Raw genomic sequence first — 27,450 nt, 5'->3', positions numbered from 1 at the left:
TCATCCATTTATTGTGAAGAGAAGAGATATCACACCATAGTGATATTCAGAGATATGGTTCAACAATGAATATCAAGTCTCATGATACTCACCGTAACTCATAGTTATCAAGTAAGGTATGTGCACTGGCATCAAGTCACATGATGCCTACCATACTGATAATGATTTCATGGCATGTCCACGAATATTATGTTCATAATATTCACCATGAAGATCTCTATCATAATTATGGTTTATTTAATGATATCGACCAACTGATATCTACCATAATGTCTCAGAGATATATATATACTATCATGACATGTCCACAGATATCAAGTCACATGATATCCATCAAGATAGATAAATTGATAATTGTAAAGTCGTCACCTTACAATATCAATTTGAAACAAGTGTTCATTATTGAAAAGTCGTCACCCTACAATAATGTTCACGGGGGGGGGGCATGGAGTCACACACATGACAAATAAAAGAGTTTACACATTAAACATCTTAAATATATTAGTATATCAGAATAAATGAGACTCTATCTCAAAATTAAATAATATTTTCAACCATACCAAGTTTATCTCTAAAGTAGAGTTCCGTGACTTGCTAAGACTCGCCAAAACTCGGCGAGTCACGAGCCGAGTCACCCTCAGCGAGTCCTGGGTGGTTCAGACCTGGACTCGACAAGTTTTGGCTGAGTCATGGCGAGTCACGTGACTCGGCTCGGACCCGGCGAGTCCCAAACCCATAACTTGGCCGGCGTAAACTGCCGAAAAAGCAAAAATAAAACATGTTAAAAAATGGTTTTACTTGCTTTTTTTTTCATTTATATTTTATGCTAAGTTGTAAAAGGCATCTCATTTCATTCTATTGAAAAAATAGGAGGAGAAGAGTGAGTTGTGAGGAAAAAGAAGAGAGCATAGTAGGGCAACCAGCAAGGAGGAGTAGAATTTCTTCAACAAATCACATTGGGGCAGTGTAATACTTGCATTTGGTGCATCAAAAGCTTGTTAGAGAGGATTGGAAAAAGGTTGCATTTCATTTCAACCTTCTTATAAGAGGTAAGATTTATATGTTTTGGTTTTTTGGGTGTTTTAAAAGCAAAATTTACATTTTTTTTTAGACATTTGTAATATGTATTCATTTCTTTCAAATAAATCAGCAAACCCTACCATGTAGATTGTTTTTTGTTTTCTCAAAACTTAAAGAAATCAGCAAACCCTACAATGTACATTTTTTTTGTTTAAAAATGTACATTGTAGGGTTTGCTGATTTCTTTATGTTTTGAAATGAAAAAAACAATCTACATGGTAGGTTTGCTAATTTCTTTGAAAAAAATGAAAACAAATTCTATTACATTGATTCTTGTATCAAAATCAAAACATTGCTATTATATATTTTTTTGTATTAATATATAATTTAACAATGGACAAATATTCATTTTTTTTGTAATTGTGTCTTATTCCAGCAACCTTCAACTTTTGAAAACAATGTCTAGTTCTAGTCCTCCTCATAGAGCAATCCCGGGTAGAAAAGATCTAGCTTGGAAATATACAGAACCTTTTCCTGGGCAAAAAATAGGAGAGGCAAAATGTAAATTTTGCAAAACAATCTTTCATGGAGGCATAAATAGATTGAAATACCACCTTGCTGACATACGTGGCCATGATGCAGAGCCTTGCGCAAAAGCACTTCCTGAGGCTATTTGTGAGTGCCAAGTGCTATTAGACACATTTGAGACTCGAAAAGAAATAAAGAAGAGGCAAAGGGAGGAGTTGGCTAAGACTAGCATTGGTTGTGTTGGAGATGCCTCTTCCATGCCTCTATATTGTCCTAGTGGGAGTGCTAGTGCTTTTGTTGCCGGCAGTGTCAGTGCTAGTGGGAGTATCAGTGCAACTCCAACCATTGGTCCTAGAGTTCGTAAATCTAGGATGGATTCATATTTTGAGCCATGCACTACTCCTGGTGCCCAACCTTCACTTGAGAGCATGGCTTGGAACAAAGAGGTACACAATAAGGCAAAAGGTGCAATTGGAAGATTTTGGTTTTATTGCAATATTCCATTCTTCGCAGCCAGGTAATTCCTTTTAGTTTTTATTTGATTGTTTTAAGTTTTTAAGTTGTTAATATTTTTAGTTTGTTTTGTGACTTTGTCTAAGACTCTAATATTTATAATTTTATACTTATCTTATTTAATTTATTTGTGATAGGTCTCCTTCTTGGCAGAACATGGTTGATGCCATTGCTATTTGTGGGGCGGGTTTCAAAGCCCCTTCTGATTCCGAGTTAAGTGGCCCAATTTTGATAGAATTGGTGGCTGATGTAAAAGCCACATTAGAGGATCAACGAGAGATATGGAAGAAGGGGGGTTGCACCATCATGACCGATGGTAGAACTGATAGGAGAAATCGGACGCTCCTAAATTTTCTTATTTCTTCTATAGGTGATTGAATAACTTGAATTTTATTTAATGATTCCTATTTTATTTTTGAGTTGAGATTTATTGAATGATCATTGATCACTATTTTTGCTTTGTTTTCAAATTTCAGGTGGCACCATGTTCGTGAAGTCCATTGATGCTTCCGCACATTCTAAAAATGCCACTTACCTATGTGAGGTTATAGAGGAGGTCATATATGAAGTGGATGAGGAGAATGTAGTACAAGTGGTGACCGATAATGCAGCAAATTATGTTGCTGCAAGTAAACTTTTGATGGAGAGGCACCCATCTATATTTTCGTCTCCATGTGCCGCCCATTGCATTGACCTCATGTTGGAGGACATTGGTAAGATTGCATGGATCAGGACATGTGTAGAGAAGGTAAAAAATATTTGCAAATTTGTATACAATCATGCATGGGTCCTGTTGATGTGTTTTTTATGCACATAACAATACAGAATAAATTACCAAAGTAATTTACCCTCTCTTGAACAAAATCACCTCAGATGCTAAGAATGAGATCAACTAAAATGATTCCAAGGTTTCTACATGTCAGCTCTTGACGAGTGGGTAAGTTCAATGGTTGATGTGAATTGTTGTGTTTCACTTGGGGACTTACGCAAATGTTTGGATTATCATGAATGATGCGGAATAGGTGTGCTGACCACTTAAGATTTATCAATATGGCTCTGGATTTACTTCTTACTAAAAAAGGGGGGAAAAAGAATAGTGTTCAGGAAATCTATTCTAAACCTAAGAATGTAGGAAATGATGAATGGATTTAGTGGAATCAAACTAGGCAAGGTCTCACAATCAGGTATTGACACAAGCTTAGTGCAATCATCTAAGGTATACTTAAAGATTTTCAGGCTATCACCATCAAACGTAGACACCATCCAAGTTGATGCTTGTCAACGGACGAGTGATAGTTGAAGTCATGCTTACTTAAATTCCAGTTGACCACACAAGGCGCACTTACCAGCAGCAAGAGGCTAGTGGTATGGATTAAGGATTCCACACAAGTGAATTCAACAAATCTTCCACTCAATCTAACATACATGAAAATAAATTCTAATCTAACTTGGAGGAATTGAGAACCATGAATGCAAATACAACATTTGAAGAGCAAAATCACGAACAATTGAACAATGATTAGGATTCAAATAGCTGTAACATATACCAACAATTCTACAAAAACTCTCTCTTACAAATGAGAGACAAAGGGGCATATATTGAGCCTCTTACAAAAATGGATGGCCTAGATTGGTCTAAGATCAACGGCCGAGATCATGCCAACAAAACCCTAGAATTGCCCTAATTAGGGTTACATAAAAAATGGCGCCGCCAACATATGGCCCAATGAAAAGATACCTAGTCATCAAATAGGGAATCTTCTAGAAGATTCCTTCCTTCCTTCATCTCTCTCTCTCCTAGCATACTCCAAGAATCTAACCAATACTGAATCTAACTCCTCCATGGAAATGCTAGGCAAGGTATCCTGCTGTAAATCAATCACGTCCAATGAATCCGAGCAAGCATTCAAAGTGTTCTCCCATTCTGGCATGAGCTTCTGCGAACTATGAACATGAACCAAAAAAGAGACTAAGTCATCTATCTGACTCTTCTTCAAAGAGTCCAACTGGAAAAAATACATAAATTTCATCTCGTCTCTTAATTCGGCTAAGTGTAAACCACTAGCATCACTAACATCAACACCCAATAATTCCTCAATCGAGGCAAGGATCTTCATCTGAATGTCCTGAATTAATCCTTCCATCTCCATACAACTCGATTGGGCGTTCTCATAAGCTGATTTCTTCAAGGCTAATGCACAATACCAGCCATGGAAATCGTATTTGTCTCCACTATGCACAATGTTCTCGCTGACCAAGGTGGAATTAGGAACCTTCTTCAATGCCAGGAGGCGTGGAATAGTCTTGTCTTGAATAGGCCGAAATTCTTCCCAAACTCCCTCCAAATACTGGATTCTGAATACGAGTGATGTTGTCTTATCATATGCATGAACAAACTGAGTAAGGAAATCATCTGCCTGCTTTCTTGTGCTTTCAATCCACTTTTCCACCTCCGAGTGTGTACCTCTCGCTACATCGCAGTGTGAATGTATTCCATGGTCAACTGCAATAGGGGAAATAAGGGTGGGATCTTCACGCTTTGTCCCTGCAATATACTCTCTGAGTCTAATATTTTCTTCTCTAGACCTTTCATTCTCTGCAACCGCTCTGCCTAACCTTGCATTGATTGCCTGGAGGTTGTCACCAATCTCCTGGAATTCCTGCTCTGTGGATGTACGACCAAGGGCGAATGAAGTGATTTGGAAATCCATAGGAGTAGCAATGTCCGCTGTCACGCCTGCAATAGGAACAACAATTTGCACAATCCGCTTTCCTGTCTCATCTCTAGCTATGCGATAAAATCTCCGCTCTCTTGGGCTCCTTCTCCTTAGCACTCCTAGCTAGGTAGTCATCAATATCATGAATAGGTTGTACTTCTATCATCTATTTACTTTTTTCCATACTCTTCTTCAACCATTCAGGAATAGCGGCCATCTCCATACCATCATTGAGACATATTTCGTGATCAAGTCCTTTCAATGCCGAGATAACTTCATCATTATCATCAGGATTATTCCTAGTCCAATCATATACATCATTTCCCAAACTAACTTCCAAAAGGACAGTAGGGGATCCCGGCTGGTCATCATTCTCCTCAGGAGGAGCAGATGTCGCTGTGGCATGAAATTCTTGAGTATTCTCTGGTAGTATCACTATGTTGGGACACTGTTGAGTCTCCTTATTCTGTTCTGTTACTTCAATCACTTCGATTGATGAGACACTAGGAGGGGGTGAAGGAAGGATAAGTGGAGGAATGATAGTCTTCTGTTTCTTCTTCACATCCTCAATCTTCTTCCCTCTGGCCTTGACTTCTCCTGGCGTGTTCTTCCTTCTCTTGGGAGCTTGACTCTCCTCTTCTGCATGAATCTTGACATCACTGACAGTCCTTTGATCATCCTTGGAAGTAGACTCTTCCGGCTTCATCCTTTCATAAGTGAAGGGAACACCCATGTCAACTAACTTATTCATCTGTATATGCACCCATAGGCAGGAGAAATTCAAGACCTCTCTCATCAATACATTCAAGTCAATCTCTTCTGACTCTGACCAATTTGGCAATAGGATTGCCTTCTTCATTTCACTCTCATACTGTGGATGTGTATGATCTCTATCATCTAATACCTGATCAGGAATGAGGAAAAATCCACACTTCCTCATGAAATCCACTGACATTCTGGACCACATTCTTCTCTTCACTGCTTGCTCGTCCATTAGGTTAGCCCAATAATCTTTTATGTCAATCTTATGAGTGAACTTCTCTCCTCTGATACTTCTGACCTTCTTGTCTGGATCAAATCTTTCTCTCTTCTTATATGTAGCAAATCGGTAGAATGCAATCTCCTCACTTGCAGTGCTGGCAGCTATGGCGGATTGGCAAACCTCCAATGTCTTCCCAATTGAAATAGGGAATGTCATTCCTGTCCTGTGCTTCTCTCTCTGGATAACATCGAACTCTAGAAGCTGTCTCACCACTTCCAACAATATCATTCTGTCGGTTGGATACCTAGGAAGTCTGTAGGGTTCAGATTGAAACCCATGAATCTTGAGGTATGTGAAAGTGGGAAACTGTATATACCACGATCCATATTTTTCTATTAACTCTGTTGCCTCCTTGGACAATCTTCTGTGGATTCCGCCTTGCAGCATCCGTGTGATGTACATAGTGAATGCATCATTCACTCTTTTGTAGTCTTCAATTCTATGCATGCTCAGCTGGGGGTAGCATTCATAACTCTTAAATTGTCCTTGCCCATTCCTGACTTCACCTTTGCATATTAATCCTCTGTATGAAACAAATCGTGCAAGCAGGTACATGTTGACGGGGATGAAATCGCATTGCTGCAAACTCCATACGGCCAACGCAGAATAGAATAGCCGACTGATTATCCTACTCTCTCTTGAGATAAGGAAGTCTCTAATGCTATTTTCTAAGTTTGATCAAAGGAGACAACCTCAAGGTTTCTTTTGTCAGGTCTTGACTGCAGGATCTCTCAGTGGCTTGATGTGTTTTTGCTGGAAACACAAGGGGACTTACGATTTGCAACAAGCTAGTCTGCTATGATTCTCGAATTACGCAATAAAAAGCAAAAGGAAAGGTTTAGGAGATCTAAAACTAACAACACGGGTATGCGAGTAGACAGATTCAACATAACCAATTCCTGCTTGGCCAGAATAGCTCACAACCTTGCAGGAACGGTGCAATATTCAAAGGGACTTGGAAGATTTTCAGACTGGAGACGCACGGCTAAGCACCCAATTCTGGCGCAGCTCAGACGGACACCTGCAATTGAACTAAGCACAATTAAAGGCTCAGGTTAACAACACAAAAGGATACACAATCAATATATCTTCAGTGGTATGATCCTGAATCTATCAAATACCTGCACACCCAAAATAGAAAGATCTATCTAAAATGCTGAAAGAAACCATGCAAACAGGATGAAAACAAGACAATAAACACCAAATCAATGTTCATATATTTGCTTCAGCTGCCATTACAACAATTTCTGCAGCATCTCTCTGCTACTGCTAAGATCTAACCTATTCTAACCTCTAAGATCTAACTATCTAACAAGCTCCGATTATCTCCAACTATCTAACAATCTAACCCTTTACAAAAGAAAGGCCTCTGCCTTTTATAGATATTACAATTTTGAATCAGAGGCCAGGATGGACTGCATCCAAGGGTCCTGATCTGTCTTCCAGAAGCTGGCAGCTTTAACCCATGCCGAATTAATTCTCAGTTATCCAACCAACCACAATTTCAACCACCTACAACTATTTTGGCATTAATTTGAGTCTATCCAACCTTCTTGGTGGTTGGGAATAGTTATCCACAAAAATATCTTGCACAGGACCCATAGGCAGTTTACAATAAAGCAATTACAGCTTTTTAGGAATTTCTAGACTTAAATCCAGCTATGTGCTTTTTGAGAATGCATAAACTTGCAGCATTCAGAGTGTTCTTTTGCTTTTTTTTTTGCCTTCAATTTCGCCGGTGGACTTTATCTTTGTTCAGTGGCACGGTTCCCAATGCTCAGTTGCTTTGATCCTGCATTGCATCTTTCTCTTCTAGCTTCCAGCACTTGGCCTTGGATTGCGATCCTTCCTTGATTTGCGTTTGAGGTTTTTCTCCTGGTTCTTCGATGACGTCCTGCGATCAATCAACCAATTTTATTTCATTAAATCAATTTGAAAAATTAATTAATTAATTTAACAAATATTAAATTTAATTACAACGTTTGGCTTGAGAATCTCTTTGTGAGATGTATCTTGAAAATGCTTCTCTTTTCTCTTTGAATGTGAAATCTGATCCTTGGTCTTGATGGTGTTTGGGTGATTTACTTCTGCGTGATTTTACCTTTGGAGTCTTGGGCGCTTTGAATGGGTTTTACGGCGTTTTGAAACTTCTTATGGCGCGATTCTCGAGGTTTGAAGAGCTTCTGCAAATTTTAAAACTCTAACTCTCATGCTTTTCTGGTTTTCGGAGCCTGGGAAGGGTTTATCAACTTCGAATTCCCTATACTGCTTCTTCGCGTTGCAGTTTTTGAAGTTTATGGTGAATTTCGAAGCATTGGCACTATTCTGCAAATTTCAAACTGCCCAAATTTCAAACTGCGTTTTCCAATCCTAAGGGCGAACTTCGTATGCCTTGGCATATTCTGCGATTTTGAAATAACTTCGGAGCATTCATGCCCTTTTGCAAATTTGGAAGTGTTTCAGACGTTTTGCATGTTTGGAATTTTGCGTTTTAACCCTCTGGCAAATTTCGGAGCGCTTGGGGTTTTTGTTCCAGCTGAAGGGTAATTTTCGGACCTTGAACACCTCTACAAATTAAAGAAAACTTCGGATCCTTTGTAAGATTTTGCAAACTCGGAGCATTAAACGTTTTTGCAAGTTTTCAAAATCTTTCACTTTTGGCTCCTAGGTCCGATTTTGAGGATTTAATATGAATTTCGGACCTGGAGGAGTTTTTGCAACTTTCGACGCTTTTCACATATTTCACATTTCGCCCCAGGGTCTGAAAATGAGGACTTAAGGCGAATTTCAGACCTTATGACATGTTTGGCGAATTTTTAAAGAAACTTCGGACCTAGGGGAGCTTTGCAAGATTTCGCACCTTTTAAAGGCAACTTCGGACCTAAACGCCACTTTGCAACTCTTCACATTTTTCAGTTTTCTCCCCAAGGTCCGAAAATGAGCATCCAAAGTATTTTCCGGAGCTAAACGCGTTTTTTGAAATTTCGCGATTTTAATACCAAATTCGGAGCTTAAGGTGTTTTCTGCAAGTTGGATTATTTTTGGACCCTAAGCACATTGTGTAAACTTTTGAAGACTTCGGACCCTTAGGTGCTTTCTACAACCTGTGCGAATTTCGGACCATCAACATGCTTCGCAAATTCCCTTAAAAAACTTTGGATCTATAAATGTGTTTTTTAAACATCGACGCACTTTCCATTTACCTCCCAGGGTCCGAAAATAGATGCTGTTAAGTGGATTTCGGACCTTGAAACATATTTTGCAAAATCGCATTTTTTAAACATTTCGCCCCAGGGTCCGAAAATGGACATTTAAAGTGTTTTCGGACCTTGAGGGTCTTTTGGCAACTTTATAACAAACTTTCAATTTCGGAGCTAGGGTCCGAAATTGGGCGTTTTAGTGAAATCCGGACCTAAACCACCTTTTGGCAACTTTTCACTTCTTCAACTTTTGGCTTCTGGGTCCAAAATTGAGCATTCTTATACTTTAAGTAATATTCCATATATACTTTCAGGATGTTTGAGAGTGGTTTCAGACCTCCAAGAGTTGTATTGCAAATTCTGGTTTTTGGAGGTTTCCTCAGTTTTTCAGAGTTAGTCAAATTTCAGGATTAGGACATTCCAGACTTAGCCAAATTTCAAGGTCAGGAAATTCCAGACTTAGCCAAATTTTAGGGCATTTGAAGATCAAGACGACATTTCAGACTCCATCACTCACCAACTTGACCCTTCATATCCCCTTCCTCTTCCGTAAAGACAGAAAGGCACAAAATCGGGGGGTCCCTGTCCAAGATAGGGATGGGTGTGCAATTCGCACAACAGTACACCAGGTAAGAAGTCATGGCGAATGACTTGGACCGCTCTACATTCCTCAGCTGAAAATCCAGATTGTCACTTATAATCTTGGACCAATTCACTAGTGTTCCTCTAAGACAATCCTGGATGAGGTAGAACATCCATCCATGAAATATTGCTCCCTGCGGCATCTCCATCACTCTGTTGAATAGGAATATCAAATCACTATATTCCTCCTTAAAATCTATGCACATAAGAGTCTTGGGAGCCTTTGAATGATGAGACCTAGACTCAATCATCCACTCTTTGTTAATTAAATTCTTACATACACCCATCTTCTTCGTGTATCTGTCTGCATAATCCTCCTTGGTCACATTCTTCATATCTGTTCCTCGTGGAATTCCGAACACCTCAGCAATGGCATCCTCAACAAGGTAGGCGATGACAACGCCCTTCAACGCCCTTAGGACTCTTGATCATTCTTGTGAGTGGATCGTAACATCGTGCACATTCCAAGATAAGCTCACTACACTGTATGGACTGTGGAAACCCAGCGGCATGGAAAATGCCACTCTTCATAATATTCGCATATGCTGGGGAGGGAACCAGATCTCTGACTCCGAACATCCGACGCTGCATCTGGTCGAAGTCCAGGAAATGCATGTTTGTATCTGTGATCTCCTTCCATCTAGATGAAATCTTAAACTCTGGGTAAAATCCAGTCTTCAACAGTTCTTTCCTTTCCTTGTATCCTGAGTTTGACATCGCACCTGTACGAAGCTCGAAGTTAGACTTAAGAAAGTAATACTTGCAATAAAATTCCTGACTTTCTAAAAATTTAGCTAATTTAGAGAATGGAGTCAGGAAAATAATCCATACACTTGGTAAATTTTAGCAATTGTTCAAAGTGTGACAACACTAAGGCATGGAAGCCTTCCATAAAATTCATTTATACCTCCTTATGCTTAGAAAATATGCAAGCAAAAATGCAAAGGAGTATACCAGATAAGTGATGACTAAGGAGAGGTGTGAAAGGTTGTGTTTACACACAATGAATGTCTGAAGACACCTTCTGCAGTCAACAATGGAGGTCAAAATTTCTGAAGACAACCTAAAAATCAGACTTTTAAAACATGTTGCAATCTTCAGAAATGTGCATAAAATCAATAAAAATCAGTTTTATTGATGAAAACAATCATTTTCTGAAATGTAAGTATGGCTGGTAAAATTTAGTTTTCTGAGGACAAGTCTGAAAATCGAATACTTCAGACTTACCAGCACCTTGCAAAGTGGTTTAAATCTCTGAAAATGATGAAAAATTGCTAAGGAAACAGCCCCAAGCAAATTCGCCAAAATTGGTTAGGTGGCTGGAAATGAAATTTTTTGAGGACAAACGCCTAACAATGGAGTTTTAGACCTGCAACAGCGATAAAATGGTCTAAAAAAATGCACAGAAAACTCCATAAAACACCTCCAAATGCTAAATGTTTAAGTTGGAATTAGCTGGGCAATAAAAACTTAAGTCTGAAAATTAATGGCAGCCATTAATGGAGGTCAAAATATGAAGCAAACCTCAGATCTGAAGCGAATCAGCAGGCTGGAAATGATGGCAGCCAAAAAGAATGCACGAAAACCATCAAAATGTGGCACCAAACCACCTCCTTAGCAAAATCGAATTTTCCCAACTATGTCGCCAAATTGAAATCTGAAGATTGATGTCAATGGCAGCCTTGATCTGCAGTAGCAAGGATGGTAGCAATCTGAAAAATCGCCCAAATTGGGATTGGATATCCCAAACACAAAAAATTGCCTTCCTTAGCAAAAATCGAAATTTTCATAATTCTGAAAAATGTTGCTAATGGCAGCAATCTGCAGCAATGAAGGTCTGAACAAGCAGCAAAAATGGTGGAGGAAAAATCGCCCAAGTCTCCAAACATGAATTTGCCAACTTTCACCAAAAAATGCTAAATTTGGAAAAAATCGCCAAACTTAGCAAAATCGAAATTCTGAAACTGGTCTTTAATGGCAGCCAAGAGGAATAGATCAGCAAACTGGAAAAAATGGAGGAAAATAAATCCTCAATCCCACACTTGACAAAAACGCCTTGCTAAAAATTCGCCCAACCTGGGGAAAAAAAATCGCTTTCATGGAGACACCTGACTGAAATAATAATAAAATAATGCTAAAGTTCCTCTCATATACTTGCTTTCACCTTTCTCTTTCACCACACATGCAATGTGGGATAAAATACTTGTATGAATACTTGCTTGGTGAAACCCTAACTTGCTTCTAGAAGGTTCAAACATTTAATAATTATTGCAAGTTATTAAATTTGCTTTTAAATTTTAAATAATCATTAAAAATTATTTAAAAGCAATAAAAAATGGGGCTTACTTATTAAAATATTGCAAATTAAATCCAAAATAAGCCTCCAGGGGAAAATCGATATAGGTTGGGATTGAAAAATCCCTTCAAAAATCACTAAGTGTCAAAATTTACCCCATAAGGGAAATTCGACCCATGCTTGGACAAAAATCCATGCTCAATTTCATCAAAATGCACACAAAAAACCTCCAGGGGAAAATCGATGTGAGTTTGGACAAAAATCCAGACAAAAATGCACTCAATTTGCAAAAATCACCCCCAGGGGAAATTGGATGTGTCTGGACAAAAATCCACACTCAAAACTCACTTAACTTGGAAAAATACCTCCCTAGTGGAAATTCGACCGCAATCTGGATGAAAATCCGGACTCAAAACTCTTCAAAATATTCCCAGTGGAAAATCGATCCCTGTTTGGATGAAAATCCAAACAAAAATCCTTACAAATATTCTCAGGGGAAATTCGACCTCTGTCTGGATGAAAATCCGAACAAAAATCCTCACTTAGTTGTCACAAAAATCGTGGTGGCAAATCGACCCAGGCATGGAATCATCCTCGCATTTCAGTCTGCACTCCTGGTGGAAAATTGATTGCAGTCTGGATAAATCTTGACACTTTGTCAAATTTTAGCACTTCCAGGGGAAATTCGACCCAGGTATGGATAAACAGTGAGGGAAATTAGTAGCCAGTATGGATTCCAAGGTAAACACATGTGTAGTATGGATTTTGAGTGGGGGAATGGGTTGGGTAGTCTGGAATGTGAGGGGAAAAGCACCTCTAGCATGGAATTTTGACCCTTTAACCCTTGGAACATGAATTTCCCTTAGGATTTTATCATTTTAACCACCCAAAATCACTCAGCGACTTTAAACTTGACTGGACTTATACTAATTTTCCATAAATATGAGCGAAATGCTAGGAAAATATTGGAATAAAGTGCGAAACCAACATAAATATTACCTTAGGAGCGAGAAAACAACTCCAAAAGGTCTGTGAATACCTTGGCACTTTAAAATCACTTAATGCGCGTGTTTAAAAACACGTTAATGTTCAAATGGTCAAACACTTAGCAAAACTTAGGATCATTAAAATATCAACTTTTTGCAACTTGATCCTATAACTTCAAAAACCCTAGACGACACTAGGCATGATCAAAACTCCGAGACTCAGGCACGGGAAACGCAAAATTGCCCACTAAGCAGCCAAAACCCTAACCTAACAACATATAAAGCTAGAAAGAGGGGGTCCCTGTTAGCAATGGGGCGATGTGTAAAAAGGTCACAATAGGTCCTTAACTCAATGAGGCAATACACGGGGCAGAAGGAGTTGGCTCATCCTGGAATCACTAGATTTGCCACTAACTTCATCACATTGCAATCCTTGATTCAGAGTAAGGCAACTTTGAGACGTATGTTTGTTGGTGAGGAGTGGACTTCGTCATCCTATGCTACGAGTGCTGCAGGAGTTGATGTTGGAGATTACATTTTTGATGAGCCATGCTTTTGGACCCCTTGTGCTGAGATTGTGAAGGTAAAATTTTTAAGCATTCTAATTTCTACCTTATGTTTTAAGTTTTAAGTTTATATTTTTATTCGTATTTTTCGTTTATTTGCTTATTTTCATTCACAATTTCACACTTACATTAACTGATATTACATATTGTTTCATAATATTTGCAATTCATTGAGCCCTTGGTAGTTCTCCTACGTGTTGCTGACGGGGAGAAGCCCGCAATGGGCTACATATACGAGGGCATGGATAGGGCCAAGGAGGGCACCAGATCTTCCTATGAAGGGGATGAGAGTAAGTATCGTCCCATTTGGAATATCATTGATAGGAGATGGCAGACCCAGCTTCATAGGCCCCTTCATGCAGCTGCTTATTACCTCAAGCCGGCATTCCATTTCTGCCCTGATTTCAAGGCAGATGAGGAGGTTCTTAGTGGGCTCTACTCAGTGATAGAGCGAATGTCGCCCAGTCATAACAGTAGTATAGTCCAGGAGCTAGAGGCTTTTTCTAATGCTAAAGGGGAGGTCTTCTCTCGTCTGCTTTGCAAAGAAAATCGGACAAAAATGCAGCCAGGTAAAATGTATATTTTAAGAAATTAAGAGCATAATTTTAATTATATGTTATTCAATTTGTTATTAATTATTAAATGAGGCTGATTTTTTTTTACTTTTTCTCATCTCAGATAGGTGGTGGCAGATGTTTGGTCCTAAAACACCAAATCTTCAACAGGTAGCCATTCGTACTTTGAGCCAGCCATGTAGTGCTTCCGGTTGTGAGTGCAATTGGAGTATGTTTGAGCACATACACTCCAAGAGGCGCAATAGACTATCTGTGGAGAGGTTGAATGATCTAGTCTTTGTTCATTACAACCTCCATCATAGACACAAATAGGTTATGGACCATGACAACACCCCAATCACGCTAGAGGAGATTGATCCAGAATTTGAGTGGATCAGTGAGGCTATAGATCCTATCTTTGGTGATGAGGACTTAGATTGGATCGACTAGGTAGATAGAGAGGCTGAGGTTGTAGCCATGGCAGAGGAGGACGTTAGAGCGCGAGGAGAGCCAGAGCTAGAGCCTGACACAACTGATGTTGGTGAGGGTAGAATGGAGTCACGGGCAGAGAGTATGGCTGTTGATGCATCCATGACCTACCTTAGAGTTAGATGCCTTCATAGGAAGGACCCAGGCTCCTCTGAGCCATAGACTTGTAGTTGTTTTACTTTTGATATATGTGTGGAACTGAAACATTTGAATTTTGATGTCATGGATTTCATATTCCATGACTTTTGTAATATTTTACATTTGACACTATTTATATATCTATGATTATTGGTTGCTATTTCCTTCAGCTACAATTTGCGTTTATACTAATCATAATGTGATCGATGTATACTTGACACTTGTGTATGTGATCAAATTAACTTCTATTTGATGATGTTATTGTGTATTTAAGGTTTGTTTAATAAAGGTTGCATGAAACAAGTTTTAAATCCTTAAAAATCAATAATTTCTTGGGTTTTTCACTTTGCCGAGTCCTAGACGATCCGAGTCCTGAGTCTCGAGTCGAGTCACCCTTGCCGAGTCCACGCCGAGTCTGAGTCCCATTTCTTTGCTCTAAAGTGTTCAATCTTGATCCTAGAGAGAGGCTTGGTAAGAATGTCTGCAATTTGATCACCTGTACTAATATAATTCAGTCGGATCACATTCCTTTCCACCATATCTCGAATATAGTGATAAGAAATCTCAATGTGTTTACACCTGTCATGAAATACTGGATTCATTGAAAGCTTGATGCAACTCTGATTGTCACTATAGATGACAATAGGATTTAAGGGCTGACCAAACAATCCTACAAGCAATTTCCGGAGCCATGTTGCTTCTCTTGCTCCCATGGAGGCTGCAATGTATTCAGCTTCTGTAGAACTCTGAGCAATTGAAAACTGTTTTCTACATATCCATGAGATCATTCCTGATCCTAGACTGAAGCAACATCCTGATGTGCTTTTCCTGTCAACTACGCTTCCAGCCCAATCAGAATCAGTGAATCCATGTAGGTCAAGGTCTACATGTTTATATTTCACACCAAAACCAATAGTTCCACGAAGATATCTCAAAATATACTTTGTAGCAAAAAGATGTATTTCCCTAGGTTCACACATGAACTGACTTAGTGCATTAACAACATAACATATATCAGGTCTTGTGTTTACCAAATACATCAGAGATCCAATAATCTGTCTGTAGAGGGTAGGATTTGCAAACTCTGATTCTGCAGCTGCTTCCTTTAGCTTGTGCAGATTTGTCTTCATAGGTGTGGTCATGGATCTACAATCCATCATTCCAAATCTCTTGAGTATATCAATGGTGTATTTTCCTTGATTAAGGATTATACCATCTGCCTGCTGCCAAACTTCCAATCCAAGGAAGTAGTGAAGAATTCCTAAATCTTTCATATCAAACTCAGAGGCTAATTCTTTCTTACATCGAGAAATAAAATTATCCTCTCCTATGATTAGTAGATCATCAACATAAAGAATAAGAATTAATAATTCACCATTGATTACCTTGTAGTAGAGATTTGGATCTGCTTCATTCTTGGAAAACCCTAATTCCAGGAGATAGTGATCAATTCTTTCATACCATGCTCTGGGGGCCTGTTTCAGTCCATATAGAGCTTTCTTTAATCATTCAGAAAAGCAATCTTAACATCCATTCGAGGGAATTTCCATCCTTTAGATGCTGCAATAGCCAAAATTGTTTGGACAGAAGTGTATCTAGCAACAGGAGCAAATGTCTTTTCATAGTCAATACCTTCTTTTTGTGAGAAACCTCTGGCAACAAACCTTGCTTTGTGCTTCTCAATGCTGCCATTTGATGCATGTTTGATTTTGAAGAGCCATTTAGAAGATACCACAGATTTGCCTTTAGGCCTAGGCATAATATCCCAGACATCATTTTTTAGAATTGACTGAAACTCTTGTGACATAGCATCTTTCCAAACTTGATGTTTGAGAGCATCTCCAACACAGAAAGGTTCTGCATCAATGATCTCACTCATCAAGGCAGTATAGCTAGAAAATAGGTTAGGTCTCTTACTTTCTCTGAAGGTCCCCTTTGGAGCAGCATAATTTTCAGCTTCTTGAAGCATCTTTTTAGCCCAAAGTGGTCTCTTCCTAGTTTCGGGATAATGTTCTTGTAAAGGTAAGTCTTGAACTTCATGCTCAACGTTTTCAGGGGTCTCCCTCTGAATCTCAGGGGTGGAAACCACATCCATGCTTGTAGGAGGATCTTGGTGTTCTAATTCATTAGAGCTTTTGGACCTCCTGAATGCTATGTCTTCTTCGAAGATGACATCTCTGCTTAGTTCAATTTGCCTTTGACCAGGTATGTATACTCTGTAAGCCTTAGAGGTTTCACTGTACCCAACAAATACTCCTTTCTTTCCAGAAGGTTCTAACTTTGATCTCTTTTCTTTGGGGACATGAATATAGACTGGACACCCAAAGATCCGGAGGTGACTTATGTCAGGTTTGTTACCAGTAAAGGCTTCTTCGGGGGTTTTATTATCAAGAAGAGAATGAGGGCATCTATTTTGAATGTACACAGTTGTCCTACATGCTTCAGCCCAAAATGAGGTTTCTATATTTTGGTCAAATAACATAGCTCTAGCAGCTTCTACTATAGTCCTATTCTTTCTTTCAGCTACCCCATTTTGTTGTGGGTTATAAGGTACAGTTAACTCCCTCTTAATCCGAGCATTTATACAATAATCTTTTAAAATATCAGAAGTGTATTCCCCCCCTTTGTTTATTCTTAAGGTTATGATTTTCTTACCTGTCATGTTTTCTGCAAGAGCTTTAAATTCCTTAAATTTAGAAAGGATTTCTTCAGACTCTTTGTACTTCAGAAAGTATATCCAGGTCTTCCTAGAATAATCATCTACAAATATTACATAATATAAAAATCCCCCTAAGGAGGGTACAGACATGGGTCCACATAAATCAGAATGAACTAATTCTAATACATTTTTGGATTTACTGTTGCTAGAATTGAAAGGACCCTTTAGTATTCTTTCCCAAGGCACACCCCTTGCATGCTCCTTCAGAATTTTAATTTAGCTTGGGTAAGCCAATCACCATCTTCTCTATCTTAGGTAGGGCATGGAAATGAAGGTGCCCTAATCTTTTGTGCCAAAGTTCATTCGAATCTAGAGTCTCATGAATCAAGGCTAGAGGTGGAGTGGTGCAAAGTCTGTAGAGGCTCCCTTGTCTTACTCCAATGGTGTGGGCTTTCTTGATGGTGGAGTTCTTTGGCCAAGCAAGTACCTTTACTTCCATAAAGGTTAATCTGTAACCCTTATCTTCAAGTGCAGAAATTGAGACAAGGTTTCTCTTTATACCAGGTACAAATAGAACTCTCGTCAGCTGTAGGGATATGCCTGACTTTAGGTTGATATTGCAGGTTCCTATTCCCATAATTGGATAATTTGCATCATCACCAATTGTCACTTCTTAATTTGAATTTTCCACAAGTGTATCTAGGTGCTCACGAAATCCAGTGATGTGTCGAGATTGTCCACTATCAATCACCCATGTGTTTACCCTCTGGGTGAATAGTTTAGAACATACAGATAGAATACTCAATGCAAAACAATAATGCCGTAGATACCAGTTAAGATCAAGCAAATATAAGAGATACTATTCCATTCATAATCATGTGTCTTTACAAGTGACCTTCCATGGTATATAAAGGTACCGAGGGGGTGCAAGGGACAACCGTCGTACCCGTAACTACCATCCCTCGGTTACCATACTAACAAAGACAAGTACTACTTAATTAACTACTATTTTATTCCCGTACAATATTACCGCCAACATCATCCCCCCAAAAAAACAAGGTCGTCTCTGGACGACTTACAAACAAAATGGGGAATACATTGTTACAACAGGACCCAAAATCAAAAACTAAGAGGGTGCAGAGGGTGTCCCTGATGAAGAGGGTGCCGATGCGCGGGGTGCGTCTGTCAAGCGAGCCCGTAACTCATAGACCTGCTCAGTCTGCTGCTTGAGGTCCCGCTCCGCAACCATCTGACGCTCCATCGCTGTTTTCACCATCATTGCCGCCTCCAAGACCTCTTTATCTTTCTGCTCTACCATCTCCAAGACACTCCCCAAGCGACTCTCCAACATAGCCCTGTCCTCGCGGGCTTCCGCCAACTCTACCTCCAAGGCACCCTTCGTCGACCTCTCCTCGGCTAACACTGAGTCCAAGGTAGCGCACTCTGCATCCCATGAGCCTTCTCCCGAGCCAATTGCTCTATGTGACTCCTCCATCTGCTAGAGTTGAGCAGCCAACTTGTATCATGCCAACACAATCTCCTGGCGTTGGGTCTCGGTACACTCAGCAATAGACTGCGTCCTCCGTAACTCATAGTAGGTCTCTCAGAAAACCTGCTCTATCCTCTGCAACAAGGACTGTCTACAGGTCTCACAAACCTGCTCGCGGAGGCCCCAATCCTCCAACATCTGTAAGGTTTCCGTAGCAGGCCATCCACCAGACTCAAAACATTGCGCAAAGTGTGTTGTGCACCTTCCCCTCATAAACCCGAGTAGCTGCTCCAACTCCTCATTTGTCTGAGCATCTCCCTGAGACCTCGCAGACGCTACCATCCGCCGAGCTTCCACAACCATATCTGCAAGGAACTGCTCTAATTCCCTATCACCCTCCACTCTCGAAGATGCTAGGACACCATCTCTGTGAGGACTCTCGAATGGCTCATCAATGCGGGAGGCTCGGGATCAACTCCTCCTCCTGTTTGGGACTCAGCACCAACTCACGAATGGGTGAGTGGTCGCTCTGCACAATCCGTGCTATCTCTGGTGAACTGTCTCCGAGTAGGTCCACAATCTCGTGCGGGCTCGTCTCATGCCGTGGGGAGAGGACTGCTACTCCAACTGGTGCTAGTGGCGTCATTTTGTACCGACTCAGCCATGCACTCATGTCCATCTGGGAAGGCATACCATTCCCTCCAAGCTGCTTTGCTCATATGGCTTCCCTATCCACCTTCCCACTACTGTCCCCAACCTCCACTACTGCCGTGAGACTCCTGTCATCGACCACGTGGTGCTCTGGGAAGGCTACGAATGTCGCGATTGCCTGTGGGGGGACCATAATCATGGGTGTCTGGCCCTGCCCTGCCCAAAACCAAGAATGGGCACTGCCAATACTGCCGCTCCAGAAAGAGGCCGAGTGGTACTCGCTGAGACCGTCTGCTTGGGTAACTCACCCGAGGGTCGTGTGGCTGGTACTGGCACAACTGAGAGAGATGGAGGTGTGGCCGTCTGTGCTACTGTAGAAGATGTTTCCCCCGTCTCCTCCTCCACCTGCTGTTCGCCTCTACCCACCATTCTGAAACTACCCTCGGTGACTTGTGATGTATTACTGGAGTCTTCTACCTCCTCACTCGGGCCACTAGACGCGGACTCCGACTCTGTCTCCACCTTAGACACCACCACCCGTCGCTTCTGTTTCTTGCCTGATTGTGTGTCTTCGCTCGGTGCCATCATATCCAAGTGAATCCAATAAAATATAGGGGGGAGTCCAGGGTGTACACGACCTTGTGGTGCCAAGTGTTGTGCGTCTGGTGAGCCCCGAAGGTGTACCACATCCAGGAAGAGTCCAATTGCATGGTAGGGCATGCAGAAGGTCCAGTGCTGGAGGGTCATGAATTCCTCCATCCTATCTGCTAGTACTGATGCCCAGTAATATACTACGCCATTACGGATGCCATTCACCAGCACCACCTGTGCCATGGCAATATCTGAAGCTCTACTAGCTCCCATCAGGCGGCTCTTCAATACATCGACAAGACACTGCCATATCCCCTCTCTCAGGAATGACTTCTTCAGACCTCTTCCTTTGCTTGCATGCTGGAGACTATCAAGTTTCGCTTGTGTGAGGCCGTCGCGACACATCAGCTTCAGAAGTTTATCTTTTAAATCTGGGGAGATTTTCTGCCCCTTGTCCACTTTCTTTCCTTGCATCCCCGGAATACCAAAAACTCTTGTAAATTCTGTCGAGGCGAAGGACACTGTAATCTGTTGGTGCTCGTAGTCAAATACGGACTGCCGCCTGTGTGGGTCATAGGCACCAATCATGGCCCGCAACACCACCTCAAAGTCCTTAATGCAAAAAATGGGCATCTAGATGGCCCACTGTGCCTGTGCAAGTTGTAGCTGTGTCTTCATAGGGTCGTCATGTGGGGTCTCATTCCACCATTTCCTACAATCTGTTCCAGTCAAACCCTCGAAGGTAATGGTGTCCATCGTCACATCATTCTTTGTTGCCATCTGCTACTGCACTTTAGGTTGCACCTTTTTCCCTTTACTTTTGCTGCTCTCAGCCATGCCACCCCTGACCTTCACACCCGAAGGCAAAATCCGAACAGCCTTCTTATTCCCAGAGGTTGACGACACTGTAGCAGGTAACTGCCGTAACTGCTTTTGCCAATTTTTCCCACCGCTGGCGTCTATTAAATAATTCCGCCTTTGTCTTTTGTGTCGTCTTTAATAAAAAAAAAATGGGTTAGAATACAAGCTTCTACACATGCCTATTTTTCCTCATGGGACCTTTCCTTTTCCTCCAACTGCTGCCCTTCGAAATTTTCCTTTGTTTTAAATGCTCTGCGGGGTAATATAAATCCCACTATGGTGAGACCACAGGCTCCACCGCATGGTGGGCAGGTAGGCTCCACTGTACGGTGAGCACGTGGTGCCACCGCACAGTGAGCGCTGCTTCACCGTACGGTGCACTTTACTATACGGTTCCACTTTTTTTTTTTTCTCCTTCCGTACAGCCCCATATGGCCGTACGGTTGCCTGCCGTGCGTTTTTTATTTATTTATTATTTCTTCGGGAGGGTTCGGGGTCGGTCGATCGCCTCTGCTCGTGATACAATTTTAATTTCGACCCATTGGTGCTGCTTGCAACCTCCCGTCCATCGAGTGTTCACAACTTCACTACCCTGTTCTCTGGCACCTCGCGGACTTTATATGGTCCTAACCATCGTACCTTGAATTTGCTTGGTTTAATCTCATTACGCCTATTATATTTCAGTACCAGTTGTCCTGGAGCAAACCTCATTCATTTCAAGTGCTTGTCATGCCACAACTTCCTCCTTTGTTGGGCTGCTTCCGTAGCCCATTGGGCCATCATTCTTTTCTCATCCAGCTTGTTCAAGACATACAATCTCCCCCTCAGGCTCTCCATGCCCCCCAGTCTGTTCTCGATTGCAATGCGAAGGCTTGGTACCATGAATTTAGCTGGCACAACAGCTTCCTGCTCGTACATGAGTTGGAACGGAGTCTAGCCGGTGGTCACCTTGTAGGTTGTGCGGTAGGCCCACAAGACCGAAGGTAATTTTTCTTCCCAGTCTTCTCCCTCGACACCGCAAGACTTGTAAATTACTCCCACAATAATCTTGTTGGTAGCCTCGGCCTGCCCATTGGCTCGCAAATAATAGGGGCTAGACAATGAATGAAATTTTTTAAATTCACTAGTGAGGAGTTTAATAACGTGGGTCACAAAATGTCCACCCTTGTTGCTGGTCAACTGCATAGGGATACCATACCGTGTAATGATTTTCTCATAAATGAATCTTGCTATACTTACGGTCGAGTTGTCAGGCAGGGCCCGCGCTTCAACCCACTTGGTTAAATATTTTGTGGCTACCACAATGTAGCGACATCTCCTGGCACAGTTGGCCTTGAGTGGCCTAATAAAATCCAACCCCCAACACTCGAATAGCTCCTAAGCATGCGAAGGGTTGAGGGGCATGAAATCCCTTTTTAGCAGCCTCCCTGCTCTCTGACACGTATCACAACCTACTACCCATTCTCTCGCATCATTATACAATGTGGGCCACCACAGGCCTGCTAGCAACACCTTTCTTGCCATAGTGTCTGGTCCCATATGGCCTCCCGCGGGCCCTTCATGTGCCTCCCTTAGAACGCTTGGCACCTCTTCCTCCATCACACACTAACGTAACACCTGGTCAGGTCCCTTTTTATACAACAGTCCATTAATCAACTGAAACGTGCGGCTTCTCAACACGAGTTTTCTTCATTCTCCCGGTGGCATACCTTGGGGGAATACGAAGGTGGAAAGATATTCCCCAATGGCAGTATACCATGGTGGCAGTACTGCGATCTTGAATAGGTGGGCATCTGGAAAGTCGTCATTCACCCCCTTTGGCGACTCTCCGGACCTAATCCAGGACAACTGGTCAGCAATGACATGGCTCTTGCCTGGCCGTACAATTATTGTGAACGTGAACTCCTGAAGGAGCAGTAGTCACCTGCTTATCCTATCTTGGATGATGGGTTTGTTTACCAGGTACATCAAAGCCTGGTGATCCACATAGAAGGTGAAGGGTGTCGCCAGCAAGTAGTGTCGAAATTTCTGTGCGGGATAGACCATTCCGAGGGCTTCCCTCTCGGTGGTACTGTAGTTCTTCTCGGCTTTCAACATTAACCGACTGGCAAAATAGATGGGATGGTCCAACCCATGTCCCCCTTCTTGCGCCAGTGTAGCCCCAATGGCATAGCTCGAGGCATCCACGTGTACGTGGAATTCTCGGTCCCAATTTGGATAGGCCAGAATGGGTGTTGCCACCAGTCTCCTCTTGAGTTCCTCGAATGCTTCCCCTTGTGCCGATTCCCATATGTATGGTTCGCCCTTGTCAGTTTGTCTAGTGGGAATGAAAGTTGGGCAAAGTTCTTAATGAACTTCTGGTAGTATCCAATGTGTTCCAAGGACTTGACTCCCGTCACATCAATGGGCGACTCCATTTCTACAATTACCCGTACCTTATCCGGGTCAGTTTTCAGTCCAACTTAACAAACGATATGGCCCAGCAACTTCCCTTGTGGTACCATGAATCTGCATTTCCGTGGATTTAAGGCGAGCCTGGCCCTTCGGCATCTCTTCATGCACTCTCTTAGCGCTACCAAGTGAGCGTCTTCGCTACTGAAAATTGACCAGTCATCCAAAAAGGCTTTAAAATTTCCCACCGACATCTTATCAAAGATGTGAAGGACTATCCTCTGGAAGGTTGCGGGAGCATTGCACAACCCGAACGGCATCCGGTTGTACACATAGACTCCATCCTCCACCACAAAGGTGGTCTTCAACTTGTCCTCCTCAGCTATCGAAATCTGGTTGTATCCTGAAAAGCCGTCGAGAAATGAGTACATTTCATGGCCAGCCACCTCCTCCAGGATGTTATCTGTGAAGGGTATAGGAAATGGGTCCTTGATGGTGATTGCGTTAAGGCACCGAAAATCCAAGCAGATGCGGATCTGGTTGGCCTCCTTCTTGAGTGAGATCACAATCGGCGAGACCCACTCACTTGTCTCCACTTGAAATATGATGCCGACCTCCAATATCCGTTCGATCTCTTCGTTCACTTTGGCAGCATAGTTCTTATTCATTCGGTACGGCCTCTTTCGTATCGGTTGGGCTCCCGGGACCAATGGTATCCGATGAACGCACATTTCTGGCGGGACACCCTTCCGATCCTTGTAGGACCAGGCGAATACGTCCTTGTATTCCATGAAGATTTTGAATTTTGCGGCCTTCAGCACCGGGCTCCAATCGTCACCCCCCCAGATATTTCGGGGGTTGGCAGTGTCTCCTTAGTTTGTCTCCTTCACGATGGGGTCTTCGTACCGCATTGGTCTATCCTTTGAAAATTCATACGCCGAAACATCATTTACTTTGGTGTCTCCCTCCTTGTATTCCGTGTATTCTGGCGGAAACTCCTCGCCTGGCTCGTCCTCAATTTGCAACATGTGACAAGCAGGCTGAAACACTTCATAATCTTCCATTTGCCAGTGGAAGAGTCCATTCAATGAGGAAGTGTCATCTTTTGAGGATTCACCGAGTTCAAGCACTCCTTCGTCGTTTGGTTCCCTCTCGTCTTTACCTTCATAGGACTCCCACTCCCATCTGTTTGAATCCTCTAAATCCGAGTCAGATGGCGCAAGTTCCTCGCCGACAACCTGGGTCCTCAGATCAATGGTGTATTTTTGCCCCCCTTTCTCCATGGAAAGGGTGTTCTTCCAGTCGTGGTTCACCTTTGCTGTAACCAACTACCCTCTCCCTAAGATGGTGTCATACCCCTTCTTCTTGAGTGGGATTACCACAAAATCTAGTAGGAAGGGTTGTGTGTCGATGGTCACCAATTGGACCATCAGGGTGCCGAGTGGCTTGATGTCGTGTTGGTCTGCTCCTACCAAGTTGAACGTGGGTGACCATAGTGTTGGCTTCCCGAGATTCTTCCACGTATCCTCTGGCAGCACATTGTAATGTCCCCTACTAGTTTAGGTCTGTTTTAACCATAATTAATCCTTCACAACACTCTTAAACTGCATTGATTAGGAGACAAAGCTTCATAACATGAATCCGATCATAATCTTATATCGAATTGATAACTTAATCTGATTGATAACCTCAATTTTATATATATATATATAAATTATTCTCATATAGTATTATATTATATATTATAGTAATTATAATCATTATATTATCCTTTATAATTATAAATATATATATATATATATATATATATATATATTTTATTACTAAATTCTACATAAGAACATTATCATGCCTCTTATATTAAGCATTCATACTGAGTACACTCCTATGCATACCACCAAGAGCAAGGGTGTTACCACCTATAACTTAATATCGGTTATGACCTGTTCTGATTCGTGGAAGTCACCAATAGAATGACCACGTCAAATTAGAGATTATATTATTATGAAGTTAGTATAGTGAAATAGATATTATCTAGAGGGTGCTATGATGCTGGATCCTTATTTAATATTCACAAGACTTGTCCAATGGATGATTGGTATAGACCGATTCGATGGGCTTTGTTGATGAGATGAAGCGATGCTTTTGAAAGTGTTTCCTACTTCTATTCACATCCTACGAAATGTACAACCTGATTGATGCCAAAGGCAATTACTCCATCAAGCAGATCCCACTATGAATACACATATTAGAACTCTGATAAATCTCCATATATTATTAGACACACTAGATTATCCAAATACCATTACTTATTATGCAAAATGCAAATCTATTAATGTTATTTACTGTATTGATTAGATTCACAGATTATTATCGTATATCCTCTATACATCTATTGGCAGTAATATCCATTAATTTATCCGCCTATGATTATAGTCTAACAGTTTACCGTATCATTCGATACTGAGTCTATACATTATATTTATTATATTTTTATATTACCAAATGCTTGCCATAGGCTTATCGTAAAGGAACTTACCTGGCACGGTTCCTTCTTAAATATTTAATCATCGTCTGGAAGCTTTTCTCCCGTAAATTCCTTCTTCCCTTTGACTGCCAGATCTTCTGTTGCTTTGCAGAGAGTGCAGACATGGCCTTAGGAAGCCTGACAGATCGGCAACGTAACTATTCGTTTGGCCTTTTCTTTTTCCTATCCGCTTCTGACTTATTCCTGAATGCTTTTTCCTTCTTGAATATGGTCTTGATCGCCATGCATTCGATAGTTATGGTTTTGATAGAAATTCTGAAACTTTGCTCCCAAAAGGGACGTCGGATAAGAATATCAATCTGATATATCTTTGGTTATGCAACAATAGGATCTCCTCAATGCAATATAACTGTAATCTTATAATTCTGTGTTGAATAAATAAAGATTTGATCATATATTTGAAGACAATAAGATCTTTTCTTTTTGTTCGCTCATTCTGTATATGTGCTTTATAATCCTATGTTCATTTGACGTAAAGTCCTGATTAATAGACTCCATGTGCGTGTGTATCTTAGCCTTGCATATGGCAGAACATATACCATCTCCGCTTTATAGTTCAAAGACTCCCATGAGAACTACCTGCTCTCCGCTCCCCCTTCCTCCCTTGTTAGAAATGCCTTATTATACACTTATATTTGAAAAGATAAGTCACAATGTAGAGGCGCAACTCATGTCTTCATAATTACTTTCTAATCACACCATTCCATGATAATTAATCTTTAAATTGTAATCAATATTAACACTATTTAGTTTGCGTAATTTGTAATAATAAATGAAAAGGTAATAAATAATGCAATACTTAAATATAACCTTAGTGTGGTTAAGGAGAGCGTTTAGTTTGTAGTCATAAATTGTTTATTTTGTAGATAGGTTTCTATCAATGATATGGTATTAATACGATATTAGTCCAAATAATAAATATAATGTATTTTGACAATATTTGTTATATTTTATATTTATTTTTTATGGTAAGTGTAATATTATATCATATTTTCAATATATCTATTTTATGTATTTAATGGTAAAAACTCCTTTTAATAGTTAATATAATATTAGTAATTGAAATATGGACATTATATTAAAGTAAAATAATAATCATCATAAATAATAAATATTAATAATTGTATATTAAAGGAAAATCGTGAAGTCTCATAAATGAGACAATTTTTCAATATTATTAAATGTTAATTATCGTCTTTATTTAATCCTATGCCCAAAGAGGGGTTATGACACACATTCACCCCCGAACCTCCGTCCACGTCTTTGAGGATAGCCCCGAGAATTCCCATCTCTACTACCGCAGGGTGCCAACCACTATTTAAGGGCAACAACATTGGGTCAGCCGAGGGGCTGACTGGAACTTCCGCCCGTGTCGCACACAAAGGTGCCTGTACAGTGGTTTGTACGGAACTGAAAATGGCGGTTCTCAGCTGTGGCATTGTGTCTAGAAGGTCCTTCACTCTTATCGGAACCTCCATCTACAGGACTTGCCTAATTATGTTATTTTCGGCTTCAGTACGGGATGATGTACTCACCACCTCTCTGTTCCGTCGTTCACCCGTCATCTCA

General features: G+C 41.0%; 1 protein-coding gene across 1 annotated transcript; it reads left to right on the top strand.

The window, feature by feature from the left end:
• Positions 1-1,478: 1,478 nt before the first annotated feature.
• Positions 1,479-13,575, top strand: LOC131857983 (uncharacterized). The gene is made up of 5 exons (XM_059210814.1): positions 1,479-2,065; positions 2,199-2,431; positions 2,538-2,686; positions 13,387-13,527; positions 13,570-13,575. The coding sequence occupies exons 1-5, from the start codon at positions 1,479-1,481 to the stop codon at positions 13,573-13,575; spliced, it is 1,116 nt and encodes a 371-aa protein (XP_059066797.1).
• Positions 13,576-27,450: the final 13,875 nt, after the last annotated feature.

The sequence above is a fragment of the Cryptomeria japonica genome, chromosome 1 (genome assembly GCF_030272615.1).
Source record: "Cryptomeria japonica chromosome 1, Sugi_1.0, whole genome shotgun sequence".
In the NCBI taxonomy this organism is placed as follows: Eukaryota; Viridiplantae; Streptophyta; class Pinopsida; order Cupressales; family Cupressaceae; genus Cryptomeria; species Cryptomeria japonica.
Note: the sequence above shows the minus strand (reverse complement) of the source record. Positions and strands in the feature narration are given on the sequence as shown.